This window comes from Choloepus didactylus, chromosome 21, assembly GCF_015220235.1.
Source record: "Choloepus didactylus isolate mChoDid1 chromosome 21, mChoDid1.pri, whole genome shotgun sequence".
Classification (NCBI taxonomy): Eukaryota; Metazoa; Chordata; class Mammalia; order Pilosa; family Megalonychidae; genus Choloepus; species Choloepus didactylus.
The window spans coordinates 30821742-30841528 of NC_051327.1; the positions used below are offsets into that span (position 1 = coordinate 30821742).

General features: G+C 48.3%; 1 protein-coding gene across 2 annotated transcripts in view; it reads right to left on the bottom strand.

Annotated features, from left to right (window-relative positions):
* Positions 1 to 3200: 3200 nt before the first annotated feature.
* Positions 3201 to 19787, bottom strand: part of SRL (sarcalumenin) — a 48187-nt gene continuing 31600 nt past the window's right edge. The window contains exons 2-7 of one of the 2 annotated variants that reach the window (XM_037815014.1): positions 16872 to 17040; positions 13339 to 13440; positions 11701 to 11796; positions 8476 to 8592; positions 7957 to 8190; positions 3201 to 6469 (exon numbers count right to left, since the gene is read on the bottom strand). In XM_037815014.1, the coding sequence (XP_037670942.1) occupies positions 5658 to 6469; positions 7957 to 8190; positions 8476 to 8592; positions 11701 to 11796; positions 13339 to 13440; positions 16872 to 16935 (1425 nt within the window). In that variant the 5' untranslated portion in view covers positions 16936 to 17040 and the 3' untranslated portion in view covers positions 3201 to 5657. The remainder of the gene's footprint in view (positions 6470 to 7956; positions 8191 to 8475; positions 8593 to 11700; positions 11797 to 13338; positions 13441 to 16871; positions 17041 to 19787) is intronic. The other variant, XM_037815015.1, reaches the window with a different exon arrangement.

Below are 19787 nucleotides of genomic sequence, written 5' to 3' on the forward strand. Positions count from 1 at the left end.
GGAGAAAATGGAAATATTACCAACAAATGTTTTTATACTCATCACAAATACAAAATCACTTTTTTTAGAATGTCAGAAAAATATACTCTGCACAACTTGGTTTAGGCTCCAAATTAATACAAATCAAAATGATGGAATAAACATGGTAGGAAGAATATTGAGGTGGAAAGAGAATTGGGCTTTTAGTTTGGCTCTATCATGTCTTAACTAAATGAAATTGGGCAAGCTTAACTTCCCTGGAGGTGCAGTTTCTCCATTTAATGGACAAGGGCTAATAAAAACACCTGCCCCATCTACTTTATAAGATGACCATGGTGACAGTCAAATATGAAATGGAGTTAGTGGTGATATTAGTTTTAAGCAGTTTTTGTTCAGAAAAAAATTTTTTCAATAAATTTTCTAATGAAAATTACTTTTAAATGTTTTAAATTTTGTTACTAACAAACTTCAAGGTATTGACTGACCATTTCAGAAATGAAGTAGTTCTGAGTCTCTGCTGTTTTGTGAAGAGTACAGAAGAGCCTTGGGATCAGAAGGTGAGGATATTGCCTAATGTCACCTTGGGCACATAACCTAGCATGACCTGCAGGATGAGCCACGCGTCAGAATTCTGGCCCTCCTGCTTACACATGCTGTCAGCTCAACTGCTCTGACCTTCAGGCTCCTCATCAATAGAATATGAATAGAAGTGGTAATAACTAACATTTATTGACTGCTTTCTGTGGGCTGGGTACCATTTCAAGCATGTTGCATGTATTACGTCATTTAATCCTCTCAGCAGCCCCATCCGGGAAGGACTTTTAGTACTTCCGTTTTACAGGTAAGGAAACAGAAGCACAGAGAAGTCATTTGTCTAAAGTTGTCCAGCTAGTAATTGTTTGCCCACGCAATACGACTCCAGAGTCTGTGCTCTTAATTGTGCTGGACAGCAACCTCCCTGTGAGGTAACTGTAAGGATTAAATGAAGTAATGCACATAAAGCACTCCGTGTAGTGCGTGGTGCACAGCTTTTATAATTATTGCATCATTATAGGTATAGATGTGATAATGTCTATAGGTACCTGGCCCAGTTCCTGGCACAAAACAGGCTGTAGAAGTTGGTTCCGTTCCGTGTTGACATGGGAGAACAGAGAACAGGTTCCATAGTGCCAGCAGACACAGAAAATGCTCATTTATGCATGTCACTTTATCCTTAGTATAAGAGGTTGGTTGGTATTGACAAGTTCAGAGCCCACTGACTATACCTTTAGCCACAGGCAACCTTAGGTCACTACCTTGTTTCTGTTTTTCTGATGTTTTTTTAAATTGCCTTATGGTCTTCCAAAGAAAAATTAGTTTCCCTGGATTAAGAAAAGCTTGAACCCAAAGTCATAGAAAGTATTATTTAGCATGAAATATTGCCAGTAGTTGTGAGTTCTCTAAGGCTCAGACTTTTGCCTCAGTTCACTGAAGTAAGATCCAACTCCTACAACTCCCGTGGACAGGCAGGACGTCCTGTGGCTGAGTCTCCTGCACCTGAGCTGGGCACCCAGGTTCACACACACACTCCCATCACCTGTAATCCAGATATATTCATGTAGTTATACAGTTTATATTCAGCTATTCATACAAACTCATAGTCATACAATTCCTTCCTCACAGTCACATCCACCCACCCAACCCCGACATACCTACTCACTCTGGGCCCTACACACAACATACTATGCAGAGACACCTTCTATACTGCCCTCAAAACCCACTTACTCATTTATTCCTTCTTCAAGCAATGAGTTCCTGTGTGCCAGGCACTGTGCAAGGCCCCTGGGCATTATCTGGCCACAGAACTCACATATGCATCTGTTTCCCCACATGCACAGACTCTTCTGCATCCCCTTTTACACATAATGACATGTAACACCCATATATTCAGACAGTACATACACTTACCCTTAAAGACACTTCTCTCTATTCATGCCCCTCATATTATCTGGCCTTGTTTAGAATGGTCTTTGATTTTTGCTTTCTCCATTTTGTGTTTCTATTTCCCTATTTTAATGGCAGACAGTGAAAACTGGTAGGGTATGAATGAGGCTTGTGAAATAGCACAATTTTGAGGCAGGTTCTGGCAGGTTAAATACTTATATTTATAATCTTCAAAACAGACCTCATCAACCTGAGGTCTCATCCAGGGAAAAACTCTGTGTTTTTCCCAACCCTGGGGAGATGCTAATTGCAGTAATGAGTGGGAGAGGCAACCTTGGGTAGGAATGAGTGACCAGGGAGGGACCTTAATTAGGTCAGGGTGCTGGGGTACTCAAAGACGGTTGCCTAACATGGACTCTAGACTCCCCTAATCAGGAGAAGGAAGAGGAGAGGAAGGAAGCAAACTGCACTGGCCGACACACACAGCCCCAGGATCAGCCCCTCCCGGGTTAGGAACCCAGAGAAGTCAGCTCCCACCGCTGCATGTGGCATCTTCTCTGGCATGACTCCATCAGTGGAAGAGTGTGTTTAGGGACTAGTTTCCACTTTCAGTTATTTCCAACTGGTTTCCAGGGACCAGTTCTTTCCCTTTCAAAACATGCTCTCAAGAAAAGGGTGTGAAACTCCTTAGAAGGATCCCAGAGGCAAAAATGCAAAACTAAAGGAGCTGTACGCTGAAGGGGCCATGGAGACAGCAAAATGTAGTGGGAAGGGCACAGACTCAGGGAATCAAGAATATATTCAGAGTTCTTTAAAGACTAGTAGTCAGGAGGCCCAAATCCACATGGTGTGGATGGGGGAGATCACTTTCCACCTCCCTCCACCGGAGCCTCTGGGAATCACGTGGACAGCCACATGGGTGAGTGCTAGCCATATAGCATAACTGTGCCTGAACTGGGAATAGAAATTTCAGGTCACCTCTGTTAAAAGTGGTATTGCCACAGACGCCAGGGAAAATGACCAATTCAGGTGCAGAGGAGAGAGTATTTCTTAAAATTTCAGGTCATACAATAGTAGGCCTTGATTTCAGCCAGCTGAGGTATTGTCGTCTTTAAGCCACTAGTAGGCTGAGAAGCAGGAGGCAGTGTGCGCTGGGAAGAGGCACAGGGGACATCCACCAGGGTAGGCAATTTTTATAAATTTTCAGTTTATCCCCAAGAAACTTAAGGAATCAGTAGACTCTATGAGATAAAAGGAAGATAAAGAGATTAAACTGGTTGGAGACAGCAAGTACAAGGTTTTAAAGAGAGAATGGAACTTTATTGAGACTTTCTCCCTGAAGAAATCAGAACTGAAAGAATACTGGAAAGGTTCAGCTTTGGAGAGAAAAGCAATTGTTCAGACACAAATATTTACAGATACTCCTCTTGTGGGATCTTTAGGTCCTATATTTTCCCCAGATCCCAACACCCCAAAGAGTCAGAATTCTGCTTGAAATCCACCTCCACAGAGCTGGCCCGAAACAGGCACTTAATACATATGCCATTTGATAGGCCTGGGGGCAGTTAGAGAAAAAAAAGTCAAGCACTGAGAAGAGGAACAGAATTCAAAGGAAGAAGGAATAAGAAAAGGAAAACAGATGGAGAAAAGTCCACAAGAGAAAAAAGAAAAGAGCACACCGATAATGTAGCCCCCCCGAAAATATAAATATTGATAGAATTTACTAGTCTCACTCTGCCCACTTCCCCCAAAAAAGCAGTGGTGACATCAACAGCTATAACAATACCTATACAATTTGTCCATTTTTTTAAATTTCCCTTACTGCACTGAGAAAAACAGATATGCTGATAGTAGCTCGTGAGCACTAAGGAGAATGGGGGGAGGGCAGCCTCTAAGAGGGTACATGAGGGAGAACGGAGGCAGGGTTTATTTTCTTAAATGAGATGAAAAGTCCCGGACAGAGTCTAGCTATCAGCCCCTGGTCACCAACCTCCCTGGCTACCCCTTCCAGCATTCTCTTTTCTTTTTGTTGACTCTCCTCAGAAACAACGTCCTGAAGGCTTTGGGACCTCTGGTTTTCTGTGGGAGGTTCCAAGCCCTCAGCAAAGCCAAAAGCAGCAGCTTGTGTTGCAGCATGCACCAGAGTGCTAATGATTGTGAGAAAAAGGGATTCCTAAATTGCAGTTCTCCATGGGGCCTAATCTGATTGCCAGCTTGCGTGCACTGCCTACTCGGATGGCCTCTCTCTCTGCCTTCACTTTCACTTTCCCTCTGGTCCCCAAGGACTTCTCAGAGCTGGTGGGTCCTGTCACACGCTTCGTGGGTGAGTCCCCTGGGACAACTTGCTCCCAAGAGGAGCTGGCGCACTATGCTGAAAGGGAGCCCCTGTAGGCAGCCCTAGGCCAGGCCTCCTTAACCTATACAGACCATTCACCCCCATCCACATTTCTTCAAAAGGCTGCTCCCCTCCAGGCTCTCCCTCCTCTCCATCTCACCCACTGAAGTGGCAGTGCATACCAGCCAGGCAGGATTCTCACAAGGAGAAATTCTTTGTCTATGCCCTCTAATATCATCTCCTTAATCTCTCTGGACAATGACACACATATTCACACTCATTGGTATTTGCAGGCCCTGGCTTTCCTATGGTGCATTAAGTGGATATCAGCATCAAGTTCAGGTGGGAAACAATGTTAAGCCTTGCTTACCCCGACTCACAGGAAATTACTGCAGATTTTGCATCAGGGAATGGAGAAGAAAAGGAAAGGAAAAGTCATGGTAATGAAAACTGGAAAGGAACAACTCTTCTGCCAAGTGTTGCCACAGAGAAGTGGTGGAAACACTCTCCTAAATTTAGGAGAAGCTGGATGCCCAGGGAAGTTCCCAACGAAAAGAAGCAAGATCTCCACTGTCTTCTCTGAAACCCAGTGCCTTGGGATCTGAGTTTTCCAAGACATGCAATAGACAAAGACACACTGCAAACCAATTAACCCTCTGAGCCCTTCCAATACTTTCACTTAAGTCCCTTTCAAGAAGTAAATTACCTGAATACATGGAACACTCCGACTCCTCTTGGGGCCAATAAGGGGACCAAGCTTCCTGACTGGCTTCATGACTGCCTCAAAGAAACTGCACTGAAGGAGGCAGATCCTAACCTGGGAACCCTTGCTCTCTCTTTGTGTTCTGGTATCCTAAATCACTCCCCACCCATTGAGGAAACATGGAAAAGTCTTGGAGGTAGGCTCAAAACACAAGTAGATTCAGATCCAAGAGACTGCCCACCGTTGTAAGTCACCCCAAGCTTAGGAGACAGCAGAGGGCTGGGGAACAAACTGTATGTGAAAGAAATCAAAATGGACCTGAAGAGCCCTCTATAACTCAGGACTTCACTATTTTTCCAGCTTACAGTGGAAAAAGAAATTTTAGCTGCTTTTAGCTTATTTGACCCTCATTAATTCAGAATATACTAGAATTTAGCCGCTCTGTCCCTCCAAGATAGGGTCCAGCAAAAGCAGCTGTGGGCTGACATGCCTCAGTCAGGCCTCCTAATTAACATAAGACAAGCACACTGTAATTCACAGTTTCCACTCTCCACCCTAGACCCACACACCTTCCCCCACTACTGGCCTCAAATAGCTCCCAAATCTACAACATATAATTCTTGCCAGTGTGGCTCAGAGGGTTAATAAACCAGGACTTCTCAAGACAGGACACAAGCTCATTCACCAATAGGAACTCGAGAATGGCCACAGAACAATCTAGGGTTTCCTATAGCGATTCTTTGGGGTTTCGCCACACCCTGTTTTGTCACAGTTGAGAGCACCTGGATTCTTCCCTAGCCCAAGGCTACCCAGGAGGCCAGGAAGTTCATGGGTGATGGCCCGCTCAATCTTCTCCAGAAAACAACCTCCCATGTAAGAGCACAGCTGGGAGAGTAGTTTGAAACTAGAGATGGGGTTGATGCCAAAGAAGTCCTTATAGGCCTCACGGTTGGGAAGGTCAAATTTGCTGACATTGGTCTTTGCCAGGATGGTCTTAAAGATGTAGAATTTATCAGGATCTTCCACAATGTCCTTAAAGACCAGTTCTCCATCACTGAAGAAAGTCATTTTGTCTTTGTAAGTCTGCAGATAACGGTCAACCAAGAGGGCATGAATGCGGACCCGGATGGCATGCTGGCGGATAAAGGCAATCTTATTCTCCATCCTGTTTTCAATCACCTGATTGAGGTCTTCCAGGAGGGAGATCTCTTCTTTGAGAAACAGCTCTTGATGGGTATCCGGCTTGTATTCTTCTGGCCAAAAGGAGCTGACATAAACCCTTGGAGGTTCTGTGACATTGATGAGAGGAGCCAAGCTCCAGAAGAGGGCACCATAAACCCTCATGAGCATTTGTGTGGCCAGGTTGTCAGCCTTGTTCAGGATGATCCTTATCTGGGATTCACGACCCTTCAGTTGACGGAAGAGCATCTCCAGCTCCAAACCCACATCCAGCTTGGTTGGGTCAAAGACGACAAAGATGAGGTCTGCTCTGTCAATGAACCACTGGCACACATCATTGAAGGGGTAACCTTTGGGAAACAGGAATGAAAAATCAAGCTGAGCAGGAGTTACTCAAAGCCCCTGGCACCTCTTTTCAAAATCAAACCATTCCATGAATTGAAAGAAGTAAAAAGCACTAGGCATTTTCTGGGTTTCTAAAGACTGACTTTTTAAAGAATTAATTGCATATCTCCTAACTCTTGTCAACCTTCAACCAAGAATAGCCTGATCCTTATTTTAACCTACAGTGGAATCCAAGTCTCCAGGGAAGCAAAATACTTTTTCTAAATAGAGATTTTCCTGCTGTCTAAAAAGATCTGGGGCGACAGCAAAGAGTTGAAAGATGTCCAGGAATTGGAAGAAAGTGAAAGAGAGGATGCATTATTTAGGAGAAAGAAATGTGGACCTGGTATCAAGTCCTGGGTTGGGGCTCAGGCTTTGCTACTGGCTAGATGAATATTAAATGTTTCTAAGATCTAGATTTTAGCTACAAAATGACAAGAATAACAATGACCCTAAGGTGAAATAAAGATTACTACATTGGCTATACATATGAGAAAGCATCTAACTAAAACGAAGTCTGTCACATAATAGCTGCTCAATATTTTCATTCCTTTAACGTCCTCTTTCCTCAGTTTTCTTATTTACAAAGTGAGGAGACTTAAAAAGTGTTTTACAATGATCAGTCAATAATGCATAAAATTATCCAGTGCATAATAGGAGTCAAAAATAATAATTTACTATTATGATTATTAGAAATAACAATATTAAGACTAATAATAAAATAGTATCTGTTTATAACCAAAATGGGAGTGAGAACCATAAACTGAGACCCACTATCTGGTCACATATTCCTCAACAAGCCCTGTTGAGAACTCATTGCTGCTGATAGCCCTAGTCCAATTTCTGCCAGGCTGAGTTTTTAAAGATTGTGTATGCTTCTTTCATATCCTTTCTTCTCCATTATCAATTCAGATAGCAGAGATGTAATTTCTCTCCATGTGGAAGCTCTGACACCTGAAGGCAAGTAGGGCTCTGGAAAGCCTGATAAAGACTTATGTTGAAGCAGACTTGGTAAAGCAGAAACTGGAAACAGGAAGAGATGAAGGTCAGGTTCAATCCAGAGCAAGCCCATGAGCCCCAGACCTGAGTTAGAAGTCAGGCACACCTGAACTGGGAGCCACTTAGTCTAGGCCCCTGATCATGATTTGGGCAGAATGAGCCCCCCAAAGACAACTCAGCCCCAGGTTAGGCCTCCCAGTGGTACTTCCAGGGAAGGCTAGCTCTCCCCCTGGGGGAAATACTGATGGTCTCCAATCCAGATAAGTTCTTGGGGAGGCAGGAGAACATGGAACTCTAAAACCAACGTGGCATGAGAAGTGGGTGGAAGTAAAGAACACATCTCCTGGTCTAGACAACACTGACCGTGTTTCCTCTCCCCTCCTTGGCTTCCACCCACTGTTGAAATAGTTTTCTAAGGTGAACTCATGCTAGTCAGAAATGAATGCTAAATTACCTCTCTCTTGCTGCTTGCGGTTCTCAATTATGCCCGGTGTATCCACAAAAGTGACCCGCTCCAGAAGTTTGTGGGGAACCTCTATGCCAATCAGCTTCTCCAGGAAATTCTGGCCAAACTTCTCAAGGGGTGAGAAGGACCGGCTACTGTCAGCAGCCATGACGATTCCTTCTATGGTTTTCAGCTTGGGCCCATGCATGAGGACAGTGAACTCAGAGGTGGTGGGCTCAGCACCTACACACAGGGGTTCAGGTTAGTAGGAAATACAGTGATCTCTGGGAAACACACCCAGTGGGTGCAAAGGATGTAGTAAGCATGGGGTTTCAGGGGGTGTTTTGCCACAGAAATAGAATCCTGGGTTTGCTAAGCTGCTGATTTCTTATATGTATTATCATTTCTTTTACGTATACCATATGTACCTATATATATGAAGACTCTTAAATATAAAAGTTTTAATTTTTCATAGTGCTTTTTTATATGACATTTTAACACCAACAATCACATAAGAAAACTTATTACCTGTATAGAGCTGGTAGTGAGTGTCTTCCAACCCAAGGAGGTAGTTTATCATAGTTGATTTACCAACACTCCATGGTCCCAGGAACAGCACCATTGGCTTAGAAGTGATTTCCCCATCTGTAGGTAATAGGAATTACACATAGAAGTGAACCGATGAAGTTTCTTACTACAGGAGAGGTACATTTCTTCAAAGCCATCTGTCGTCCCAGACAGCCCATCTAATTGAGTTGTGGAATTCTGCACTGGATCAGACAGTGTGTAGCAATCAGTGGCTCTTCTCTTGCCACCTAAATATGTTTACCCACTTAAAAGAAATGAGAAAATCTTGTTTTTGCCTTGCATTGATCGATGGCACATCTGCACATGGAAGAGAATCCAAGTGAATTCAAGAAACACTGACTCAGAGTTCACTGTAGGGGAGGTCTCCTGAGCTAGATCTAGAGGAGAACAGTTAATAAAAGGGGGAGGGCAGAGCTTCCATATGGAGAGAAATTACAACTCTGCCATCTGGATTGATAACGGAAAAGGACGGCTATGAAAGAAGCTTATACAGTTTTGAGCAGTCTGGATGTCATGCCCTGCCTGTCCCCAGCCTCTGTAGCTCTCTTCTCCCCTTGGCTCTGGCTACTGAAACCCACTCTTCAGGCGCAGCCCAACTCTGCACTCTAGGGCCAGTCTCAAGTACTAGTCTGCAAAGTCCATGACAGACTTGCCAGAGTCTGAGGCCAAACACTGAATTGGCAATTCTTGGGTTCTTGGACCCTGTGCCCAATGTCCTTCCAAAGGCCAAGTCTGAGAGAAAACCTTGCATGGACCAGTCCAGTTGGGGTCAACAAGAACAAAAAGTAGAATTCTCCAGTGCTTCTAGAACCAGGCAGGAAGAGAGTAAGAAGCTTTTTGGCATGGGGTATGGCCACTCTTGTTACTGATTTGTAGGCCCAGCTCCTCCAGCCCCTCTCTAAACTATAGCACATAGGGTTGGCCCTGAATAATTTAGCATCTAAAGTTCTCCAGAACTTGTTGTCTCCAAGCCTGGCAGATAGACATGCAATTTTTTTTCATTTATTTTCTAAATTTTATTTTTCTAAATTTTTATTTATTTTATTTCTTGGTTCAAAAATCAGAAGTATAAAAAGTTGTAGTGGAAAGTCTCTTATCCTTGTCCCCCATATGCCCAGGCAATAACATCCCTCTTTTAGAGGTAGCCACCACAGTTGATATGAATGCATATCTAAACAATATTGATATATATCTAATTTTCCATCTTTTTTGTACAAATGGTAGCACCATATGCTGCCTCTTCTGTGCCTGGCTTTTGGATATGCGGATTTTCTTTCTCTAGGGTGAAGCTAAGTTCCTAGAAGGCCAAGATGGTGTCTTTAAATGGTGGGCACATTGCCCAAAGGTGATCTTATGTTCCTGCCCCATCCCTTCCTGCCTGTAAATACAGTAAGATGCACACACCTCTCTGGGTATCAACTCCTGGCTCGGGAAAAGGAGGGATAGGCAAGCTGAGAGGGAGGTAGGACTTCCCAGTTGTAGTCACAGAGATTTCACAGAGTCTCTTTTAAACAGCCCAAGTGACACCAAGGGAAACTGAACCTCTGAGTTCTCGGAGACAAACCACAAAGAAGGCTTTTGCAGGGGTGCTGCTGTTTTGGCTCTCCACAGCAGGGGGCAGTACTGGCATATGCAGGAGCCCACAGCTGAGACACTGAGGGAGACAGTTATATAGAAAGCCGCCTAAAGTGTGGGCCAAGTCCAAAAGTGAGGTCTGGAGCCAAGAGCTTGAGTGCCTCCTTCTGGAGAAGTCCAGGCACCGTTCTCCAGGGCAGCCCAGAGCCTCCTGGCCTCTGCTGCTGTCCAGACTGGAGTGGCCGAGCAGGTCCAGGAGAGGAGGCAAGTGTGGAGGACAGAGAAAGACAACTGAGACCGTCTCTGTAACCTCACACCAAGGCTGAGACATCCTCAATGAAGCAGAAGAGGAAGAACTGCCTTTAGGTTTGCAAGAAACACTATAGGTTGTTGTGAAAACAGGGTATCCCCTAGAGAAGATGTGGAAAACTCTAGCCCTGAAGTCCAGCCGTGTGGTCCTGGGCAGCCCAGCATCTCCCTAGGCATCGGTTCTCTCCTGTGAAGCAGGAATAATACATACTCGATAATACCTCATCTACTTTCTAGCCATCAAGAGACTCAAATGAGAAAGAAATAGCCAATTAACACAAGCAAAAATTTATAATATTGCTCCCAATGAAAACAGTAAGATACTGTTACATTTTAAAAAGAATCATAATGCTGATAAATGGCGTTGGTGTGGGGAAACGAGATCTCTCAATACTCATATTGAGAGTACAAATTGGTACCATCTAAGGCAACTTGGCAGCAACCATCAAAATGTTTAATTCCAGTATTCCACTTTTAGAAATTTATCCTATAAATATATTTGCATGAAACATACAGGGATAGTCATTTTAGTAGTGTTCTTAACATTTTAAAAAGTGGAAAATAGAAAACACCAGTTGTCAGCATCCGTGCAATTGAAGACGATGCAGCTGTCAAAGAGGCTGAGAGATGTGCACACACACACAGTTTGCATGATGTGACTTCATTTTCAGAAAACAAACCAAAAAGGTATATTTGTATATGGCTTTACAGACAGAGGAAATGTCTGGAAGTGTTCACAAGAAACTCTTAACAGTGGGTGTCTCTGGCAGTAGAATTAGAGAAGATGGAGATCAAGAAATGGATTTCTGTTTTTCAAAGTATACTGTTCTGTACTGTTTAAATCTTTTGCAACAAGCATGTCTTATTTTTATTATTTTGAAAACCTGTTCTCAAAAGGATCCATACCCAAGGGAAGCGGAATGGGAAGGGCCACGGAGGAGAGAGGGAATCTAGACCAATCCCAGGAATTGGGACTCGATGCTGTAAGTGCAGAGGGAGCCCTTGTGGGCTCTTGAGCACACGTGGGGTGGACGTTGGCACTGATGCAGATGGAAGCCAAAACCTGAGCTACCGAGAAATAAACACTGCCTGAAAGTCTCCTTTGTGGGTGAGACAGCACCCTTCCTGGGAAGGGGATGGTTCACATCCCTGAGGCATCCACCCTTTCTGACTCCTTAGGGGCGCTCAGGGGCATCTGATGGGCCAGAGGGGCCTCAGCTTTCAAAGACTCTGGTTTCTCTCAGGTGCAGACCCCCAACCTCCAGGCCCAGGGGACTGTACCTGTGATCTCGTGCTGCCGCAGCTCGTTGTACTTGTAAGACTGCTCAAGGGGCTTGATGGACGAGTGGTAGATCTTTCGAAGCCGCTGCAGCACCACTGAGCAGAGAGGGCGAAGGGGGAGCATCAGGCAGGGCCGTTGCCACCCGGCGCTCCCACCACAGGGCAGTTACCCTCCGCAGGGCAGCTCCACCAGGACTGGCAGAGGGGGGCCATTTGCCGCCCGGCAACCAGACCGTGTATTATTAGCCTTTGTGGAGGGACTTGGTCCACACCCCAAACCTTGGCAGACGTCAAACCGAAAGCCATTCTTCTACCCACCCCCCACCCCCCGGAAACCTCACTTTCCCTTCGCTCTCCACCCAACCACGTCCTGTTAATACGCCTCACCTGCTGCTCTCTGGTGGGCCGTTTAGCTGGAGGCTCTTTCCATGGTGGGTGAGGGCCCCTCCTCTCCCCTCTCTGCTCCCCACCCCCACGTGTGCTTGCCTTAGGCTTGGAGGGCAAGGGGGCGACCGGCAGGGCCTCAGGCCCACTACCCTGGACCCTCACCCTGCACTGCTCTCCCAGATGCTCCCAGGAGGATTCAGACATCCACGGATCCCCCTGGGAAGAGAGAGCTCTGGCGAGAAGCTTAAGCCCAGCTCCTCGGCTCTCCAGGACAAGGCGGGAGCCTGCAGGAGTGAGGCCGGAGGGCCAAGCAGAAGAACCGGGGAGCTGAGGGCCAGGTGCCCAGACCTGACCCTCCCTCTGCCACGTGAGCTGTGTGGCCACAGGCCACCTGCTGCCTCTCTCTGAGCTTTAGGTAGCTCATTCGTAAGAGGAGACTGGACGCCTGCTGAAATCCTTGAGGTGAAATGAAATACTGTGCATAAAAGGGCTCTATAAACTGTAAAATAAATAAATAAATAAAAATAATTTTTAAAAGCTTAATATGTACAGAGTTTTTATTTGGGTTGATTGTAAAGTTTGGAAATGGTTGGTGGTGATGGTAGCACAATGTTGTAAGTGTAACTAACAGCGCTGAATTATATATGTGACTGGTTAAAAGGGGGAATTTTAGGTCATATATGTTACTTGAATAAAAATTAAAAGAGAAAATATAGGACTGTGCAAAAAGCACATGAACCCTATTGTAAACTATAGACTATAGTTATTAGTACAATTATAATATTCTTTCATCAGTTGTAATAAAGGTCCCATACTAACGCAATGTGTTAATAATGGAGGGAAAGATGTATATGAGAACGCTGTATTTTTTACATGATTTTTCTGTAAACCTACAATTTCTCTAATTAGAATATTTTTTAAAGGAAAAATAAAGGACTTTATAAACTGTAAAAAAAAAAAAAAAAAAAAAGGGACGGACCCTTAGGAGCAGTCTTCTCCTCCCCGGGCAGCAGCCCTCGACTGCCCCTGTGTGTCCGCTGGTCTCTGCTTGGGTCGCCTCTTCTCCTCTCTGCAGTCTGGAGCCGGCCAGCCTCACCTACCCAGGCAGCCTTCCCCCGAGGGCCTCCACTGCCAGGGTGTGCCTCTTTCCTGTGCTCCCTCCGGCCTCAGAGCTCAAGCCCCTCCTGCCCCGGGACTGGCCAGGTGGCTCTCCCAGCCCCAGCCTCAGTCCCATCTCCTTTCTTTGGTTACCAGAGTAATCGTCTGTTGGCTTGTCCTCGTTCAGCATCAGGGTTTTCTCAATGTGGGAGCGGTCCCTCTTGGGGGCTTCTTCACTTACATCCTCTGCCTCTTCTGGGGAGAGAAGCAGAGAACGGTTAGGGCCAAGCTAAGATTCAGCTGGACTTAAGTCCTTCCAAAGATGGTCAAGGGCCAGGCCTGCCGTGCTGAACTAAGTTCTGATCTTAGGATAGAATGTGAAAACCCAAATCCAACTTCTGTTAAGCTCCATGATCAATCTTATTTATTCAACCAATATTTACAGAGCACCTGCTAAGAGCCAGGCACGGAACAGCATGCTGGGAAGATAAAGGTTACAGAACAAACGCAGCCCCTGCCCCTAGGGAGTTTTCCTGCAGTCTAGTGGGGAGAGAGACAGTAAGTGATTGTAAAACTAATGTAATAATTACAAACTGTAATGTGGGCTATGGAAGGGAAAAGTCAAGAAGCAGTGAGGTGCCCTCCCCACTGCATGGGACCTGACTCCCAGGGGTATAAATCTCCCTGGCAATGTAGGATTTGACTCCTGGTGATGAATCTGGACCCGGCAACATGGGATTGAGAATATCTTCTTGACGAAAAGGGGGATGTAAAATAAAACGATATAAAGTTTCAGTGGCTGAAAGATTTCAAATGAAGTTGAGAGGACACTCTGGTGGACATTCTTATGCACCATATAGATAATACCTCTTAGGTTTTAATGTATTGTAATAGCTAGAAGTAAATACCTGAAACTAACAAACTCCAACCCAGTAGTCTGAACTCTTGAAGACGATTGTATAACAATGTAGCTTACAAGGGGTGACTGTGATTATGAAAACCCTGTGGATCACACTCCTGTCGTTATCTAGTGTATGGAGAGACAAGTAGAAAAATGGGGACAAAAACTGAATGAAAAATAGGGTGAGTTGGGGGGGATGATTTGGGTGTTCTTTTTTACTTTTATTTTTATTCTTATTCTGATTCTTTCTGATGTAAGGAAAATGTTCAAAAGTAGTTTGGGGTGATAAATGCATGACTATAAGCTGGTACTGTGAACAGTTGATTGTACACCATGGATGATTATATGGTATGTGAATATATCTCAATAAAACTGAAAAAAAAAAAAAAAAGCAGCAGCGAGGGCCTGTGAGAAGGGCGCCCACCCAGTCCCCACAGGGGACCAGAGGACACTCCCCCCAGGAAGCCACCCCTGAGCTCAGGGCCACTGTGAGAGCAGTTTACTAGGTGAAGAGCAAGAGAAGGGTTTGCCAGGGACAGCACAGAGCATTTCCAAAAGCCCCAGAAACAGCGGCAGCCCATGTGGGTGGACCGCAGTTGGTGAGGGGAAAGTGGTGTGGGCGTCAGCAGCGGGAGCTGACGAGTCTGGGGGTTTGTCCATGCGTGAAAGCCCTGGGAAGCAGCTTGCGTTTTGTCCTGACTGCTGAAAGCCAGGGAGGGGCTGTAAACAGGCAGCCGACTTGATCATGTCAGCGTTTTATCAGGACCCCAACGGCTGCTGGGTGGAGACCGGGCGGTGGTGGGAGGGATGTGGGGGGGTGGTGGCTGCAACAGAAGTTTTGTCTGCAGCAAACTGTTGCCTGTGGCCAAGGAAGAGATGTCTGCAACCATATGCGGGCTCCCAGGTGGGTGACACTCAAATACCCGGGCCGCGGTCTCCACCCAGACTGAGTGCACAGAGGAGGTGGCTGAGAGCAGTGGACTCAGGCCTGGCAGAGAGCGAGCCCCACTAGGGATGGGAAGCCAAGGAACTGGTTCTTAACCTACTTCAAACCCAGGCAGCCCCTACCCACAATCCAGAATGGGGACAGGGAAGGGGAGGCGCTGACTGGTGGCAGGTGTCCCTCACTTTCTGGAGTGTTCAGGGGCCTGGCAAGCAGGATGTAAATTGAATGCTGCTGGAGACCTGTGGGAAGCCTTCTGAGAAAGGAAGAATCGACCCTAACCCTCAGTTCTGGAAGCCCCGCTTTTGGTCTAAGTCCACATACTTCGTGGACGAGGCCATGAACCGCCCTGACGTCTCTGGAGCCTGAAAAATATCTGTAAAGTTGCCCCATGCTTTGGTGCTGCCCCTTCCTGCCCCCCTGAGGGCAGCAGCTGGGGGGGCGCAGATGTGGGACAGCAGCGGTCACAGTCATGCTCACTCTTCACATTCCTGACCCTTGGTCCCAGTTCTCTGCACCTGATGCAGCCCGGTCTTCAAAGGGGAGACCCAGCATGCCAGCCCACCAAGGCGATTGCCTCAGAGCCCACCGCCACTTCCCCAGCTTTTAAGTTAAGGTGCCGTTCCATGTTAAAGTGCACCCAGGGGCCCTGACGGGCGGGCTCTTGAGGACCTAACTTGGAAGTGACCAGTTCCTCAGGACCCTCTGCAGCACAGCCTTCCCCCCCGTCCTCCCAAACTGGAATCAAGTGGCTAGAGAGCAACCCAACAGGACAGAGCCTCCAGCTAACAAGTCCAGAACTAGCTGAGGGTCTCCCCCGCACCCTGTCCCTGTCTATCCCACTGCAGACAAGGCTTCCTAGAACGCTGGGGTACTGGGGTTGCCGCTAAGGAATTCCCACCGCCGAGGGGAAACTATGGGACTCCCCTACCCTGCTGCCCCTCCACAGACTCCTCTGCCTCGACGCCCTGGGGGTCCGTGTTCAGTTCCCCTGAGCTCAGTTGGGCCCCCTCATTCCCTTGGTTTGGGGTCCCTGATGCTTCCTGGGATTCCCCAGCTTCATCCGAGGCACTCCCTGATTCTTCGGAACTAGCCCCACTGCCGCTGTCCTCTTCGGATTCCTCTTCAGATTCCCCTCCGGACGGGATTCCTTCCTCCTCGCGTCCGCCGCCATGGCTGCCCTCTTCTTCCGAGGAGGCCAAGGCTGGGTCCTCTACCAGCCTGGCTGGTGGCTGGCCCACGGGGTGGGGGAGCTCCCCAGCCTCTCCTGCGGCCTGGCCAGGCTTCCCCTGCTCCTCGGGCCCCTCCTGAGCTCCCGCGTTGGCAGCCACCACTGCCTCTTCTCCCCCAGACTCTGCTTCCTGGGCTCCGTCTGGTTCTTCGGGCACTCCATGGGGCCCTGGGCCTCCCGCGCCTTCTGTCTCTGGGGCCTGGCCTTCCTGGACCTCCAGGCCGGCAGAGGCCCCCGCGGCTTCAGGCTCTGCCGCCCCTGCTGCTGCTCCCTGGGTAGGGCTGTCTCCTGGGACCTCCTCTGTTTGCTCAGGGACCTCGTCACTCCCAGCCTGTCCGTCTGCCCCCCCATCGGTCACGCCCTCCAACGGGAGTCCACACCCAGCCTCAGCCTCTCCCAGGCCCTCTCCCGAACTGAGCTCTGGCTGCCCCTCCTCCCCTCCTGGAGGAAAGGTGCTTGCACCAGGAGGGCCCTCTTCTTCCTCCCCGGGTCCCGCAGGGTCCCCGGCTGGAGCGGACTCTGAGGCTGAGGCCCCGGGGAGGCTGGCTTCGGAACCGGAGCCCGGGCTGGCGGCAGCGGGAGGGGCCCCGGCCGTGGTCTTCTCCACGCACTCAGCCTCACTGCCGTCTGGGTAATGAAGAAGCGGGGTCTTCTCTGGAGGGACTGCATCTGCATTAAGGGCCCTTTCCTTCTCCTCTAGACTTGCGTCTCCAGTAGGGAAATGATTCTCCAGCAAATTGGCAACATCTTCTGTGCCACCCGAGGCAGAGACTTGCAGTTCTAAATGATTAGAACATTATTGGTCAGTTTCACAGGGCTGGCACTCACTTTGCTTCTCAAAAAGAGACTAAATAAGTCTAGCTCCGGTCTCCGGGCACGCAGTGTGGAGCTGGTGTGCAGTGTGAGGTCGCCTCCCTGGGTCTTTGTAGTTTCCCTGGGTGACACTCGTAGCGGGCATCATTCTTCTCTCCCAAGACTTGGACAGCTTGGCCCGGGCAGCTAAGGGACGGCCTGCTGTCCACCTCCAAGGGAGGCAGTGGCTGCACTCACGAGGGCCCCGCTCTCCTGACCCTGCCCTTGACACACCCCCCTGTTGACTGTGGGGATGGAGACTTGGGTGTGCCCTTCGAGTCCTCCCTCAGCCTCGGAGCAGGCATGCGCGGCCTCTAACTAGGAGTTATTTCCAAGGCACGTCACACGCATGTACGCTACCCCTTGTCAGTACCCAGTCATTAACCAGCCTGCTTTCTACACTGCCATCAGCAAAGGAGTGAAAACGCGTTTGTAGGTGACTCTCAGATTACACGGCAGCGTGCTTAAGGGATTACTTGTGTCTCTCAACCTCATTAAGTCACACACCCAACCCTGTCCCCATAAGGGCAGGCATTCGCTGGCCTCTCTGCCTTAGAGAACATGGGTGAACATGGCCTGAGGAGGAGGACATGTCCAAAACAGGCAGGCCTGGGCTCCCCAGTGGCCTTAGCCAACCCCAGTAGAGGGGATCGATCCCCTTCTAAGGGCCTGCAGCTTTTCGGGGGAGCTGAGGGTACAGGACGAGCAGAGCAGGAGGGAGCAGAGCAGGGACCTAGACTGTACAGAGGTCCGTTTCAAGGGACAAGTTTACCTCATTTGGAAAATGAGGTAGGAAGGGCTAGCTGGGAAGGTCGGGCCCATCCCGGCCCCCTCCCACCCGGGCTGGGGTGCATCTAAGGGGGAAACCGCCGAGCGAGAGCCCACAGGCTCCCCGGAGCCCTGCCGCAGGGCAGCCGACACAGCTCCCAGCTCCCCCGTCTGCCCCGTGCTCCCTCGACTCCCAGGGCAGCCATCGCTCTGATTTCTGGGGAAGCAGCACCCCCCTGCGCTGGGCCCAGACACCCCGCACTCAGGCCACAGCCTGGCACTCCCATCTCTGCCTCTAACAATGAAAAGCCACTTCTTGGTCCTTCTACCTTGAATAGTGCCAGGGAGCAGGAATTAATATTTTCTCAGTAGTCCCCACAGAGCCAACCTGCTGCCAAACTGCAGATTCAGAATGAGGGGAGTTTGGGTGCCCTTTCCTTACAGGCAGAGCCCTGTGCAGCATATTCACTACAGCCCAAGGGGACACACCCCCAGTGCTCATCGGCAGATGAACGGGTAATAAACACAATAATAAACTTGGCGTAGAAAGGAGCAAAGTGCTGCTACGTGCCACACGTGGATGAACCTAGGAGGTGCCAGGATCAGTGAAGGAAGGCACAGCAGAAGGCCACATATGTGGGATTCCATTTACACGAAACATCCAGAGATAAATCCACAGAGACAGACACTAGATCCTTGGTTTCCAGGGGCTAAGGGGAAGGAGAAATGGGGAGACTGCCAATGGGACCGGGGTTTCCTTTTGGAGTGATGAAAATGTCTTGGAACTAGACAGAGGTGGTGGTTGCACAGCACTGTGAATGTACTAAATGCCACTGAATTATACCCTTTAAAATGGTTAATTTTTTGTCACATAAATTATACCTCAATTTTAAAATTTTTTATAAGAATAGCCCCACATGTTGATGCAACCCTTTTCCTGAGCATTTCCCCTTGCGTGCCTGCATCAGAACCCCCTCAACAGCTACCATCAGCCAGACTTCAGAGCTGAGTCAGTGAGGGTCCAGAGAGGGCTGTGATTTGCCCAAGATCCACAGCCACCAAGGGGCTGACGAGTAATTGACGAAAAACTGCCAACAACCTGACCAGGCTTTCCACGCCACGATGTGCTCAGGGGAGCACGAGGAGCTGCCCCCACCCCGGTTCCTCAGCCTCCCTGCATGCACGCGCCATCTCTCCAGCCCCTGCTCCCGACAGCTCCTGGCTGGCAGGAACTAAGTCTAAATCCTGTCTGTGTTCCCAGGGCCTGGGACCCTGCCTGACCCACAGAAAGTGCTTAGATGAAAGAGGGCTGTGCTGCGACTCAGACACCAAGAAGAATTCCTGGTCCCTCAGCAAGAGGGGGTGGGGGTTGGGGTGGGGGCCCTGGATGTTACTCATTAAAACATTCTCCCATTACCACTTAAATACCTGTAAGTCCTGATTCCTTCACCTGCATCTTTACTCCCTCTACCCCCTGCAGAAAAATCTCTGGCAGCAAGTTGGTTTAACTCAAGGAGACTGAAAGTGCTCTGAGCAGCAAGGTACACAGATCACACGTGCTGATGTGTGCCAGGCAACGTTCAAGCATGTTATATATAAAACATCAACTTAATCTCGCTTCTGTGAAGCAAGAATCACTCTTGACTCAAATCAGACATTGGGTGACTTACCCAACATCACATAACTAGTGACAGGCAGAGGCCAGGAACTCCAAAGCTGCAGAGCAGCTCATGTGACCCTGGGGCGGGTTCTCCCCTCGCACTCCTCAGTGTGGCCCACAGCCCAGCAGCAGCAGCACCTGGAGCTTGTTAGAAATGCAGACTCTCTGGCCCCGTCCAGACCCACTGAATCAGAATCTGCATTGTAACAAGATATCCAAGTGATGTTGTTTGCCTATAAAAGTTCGC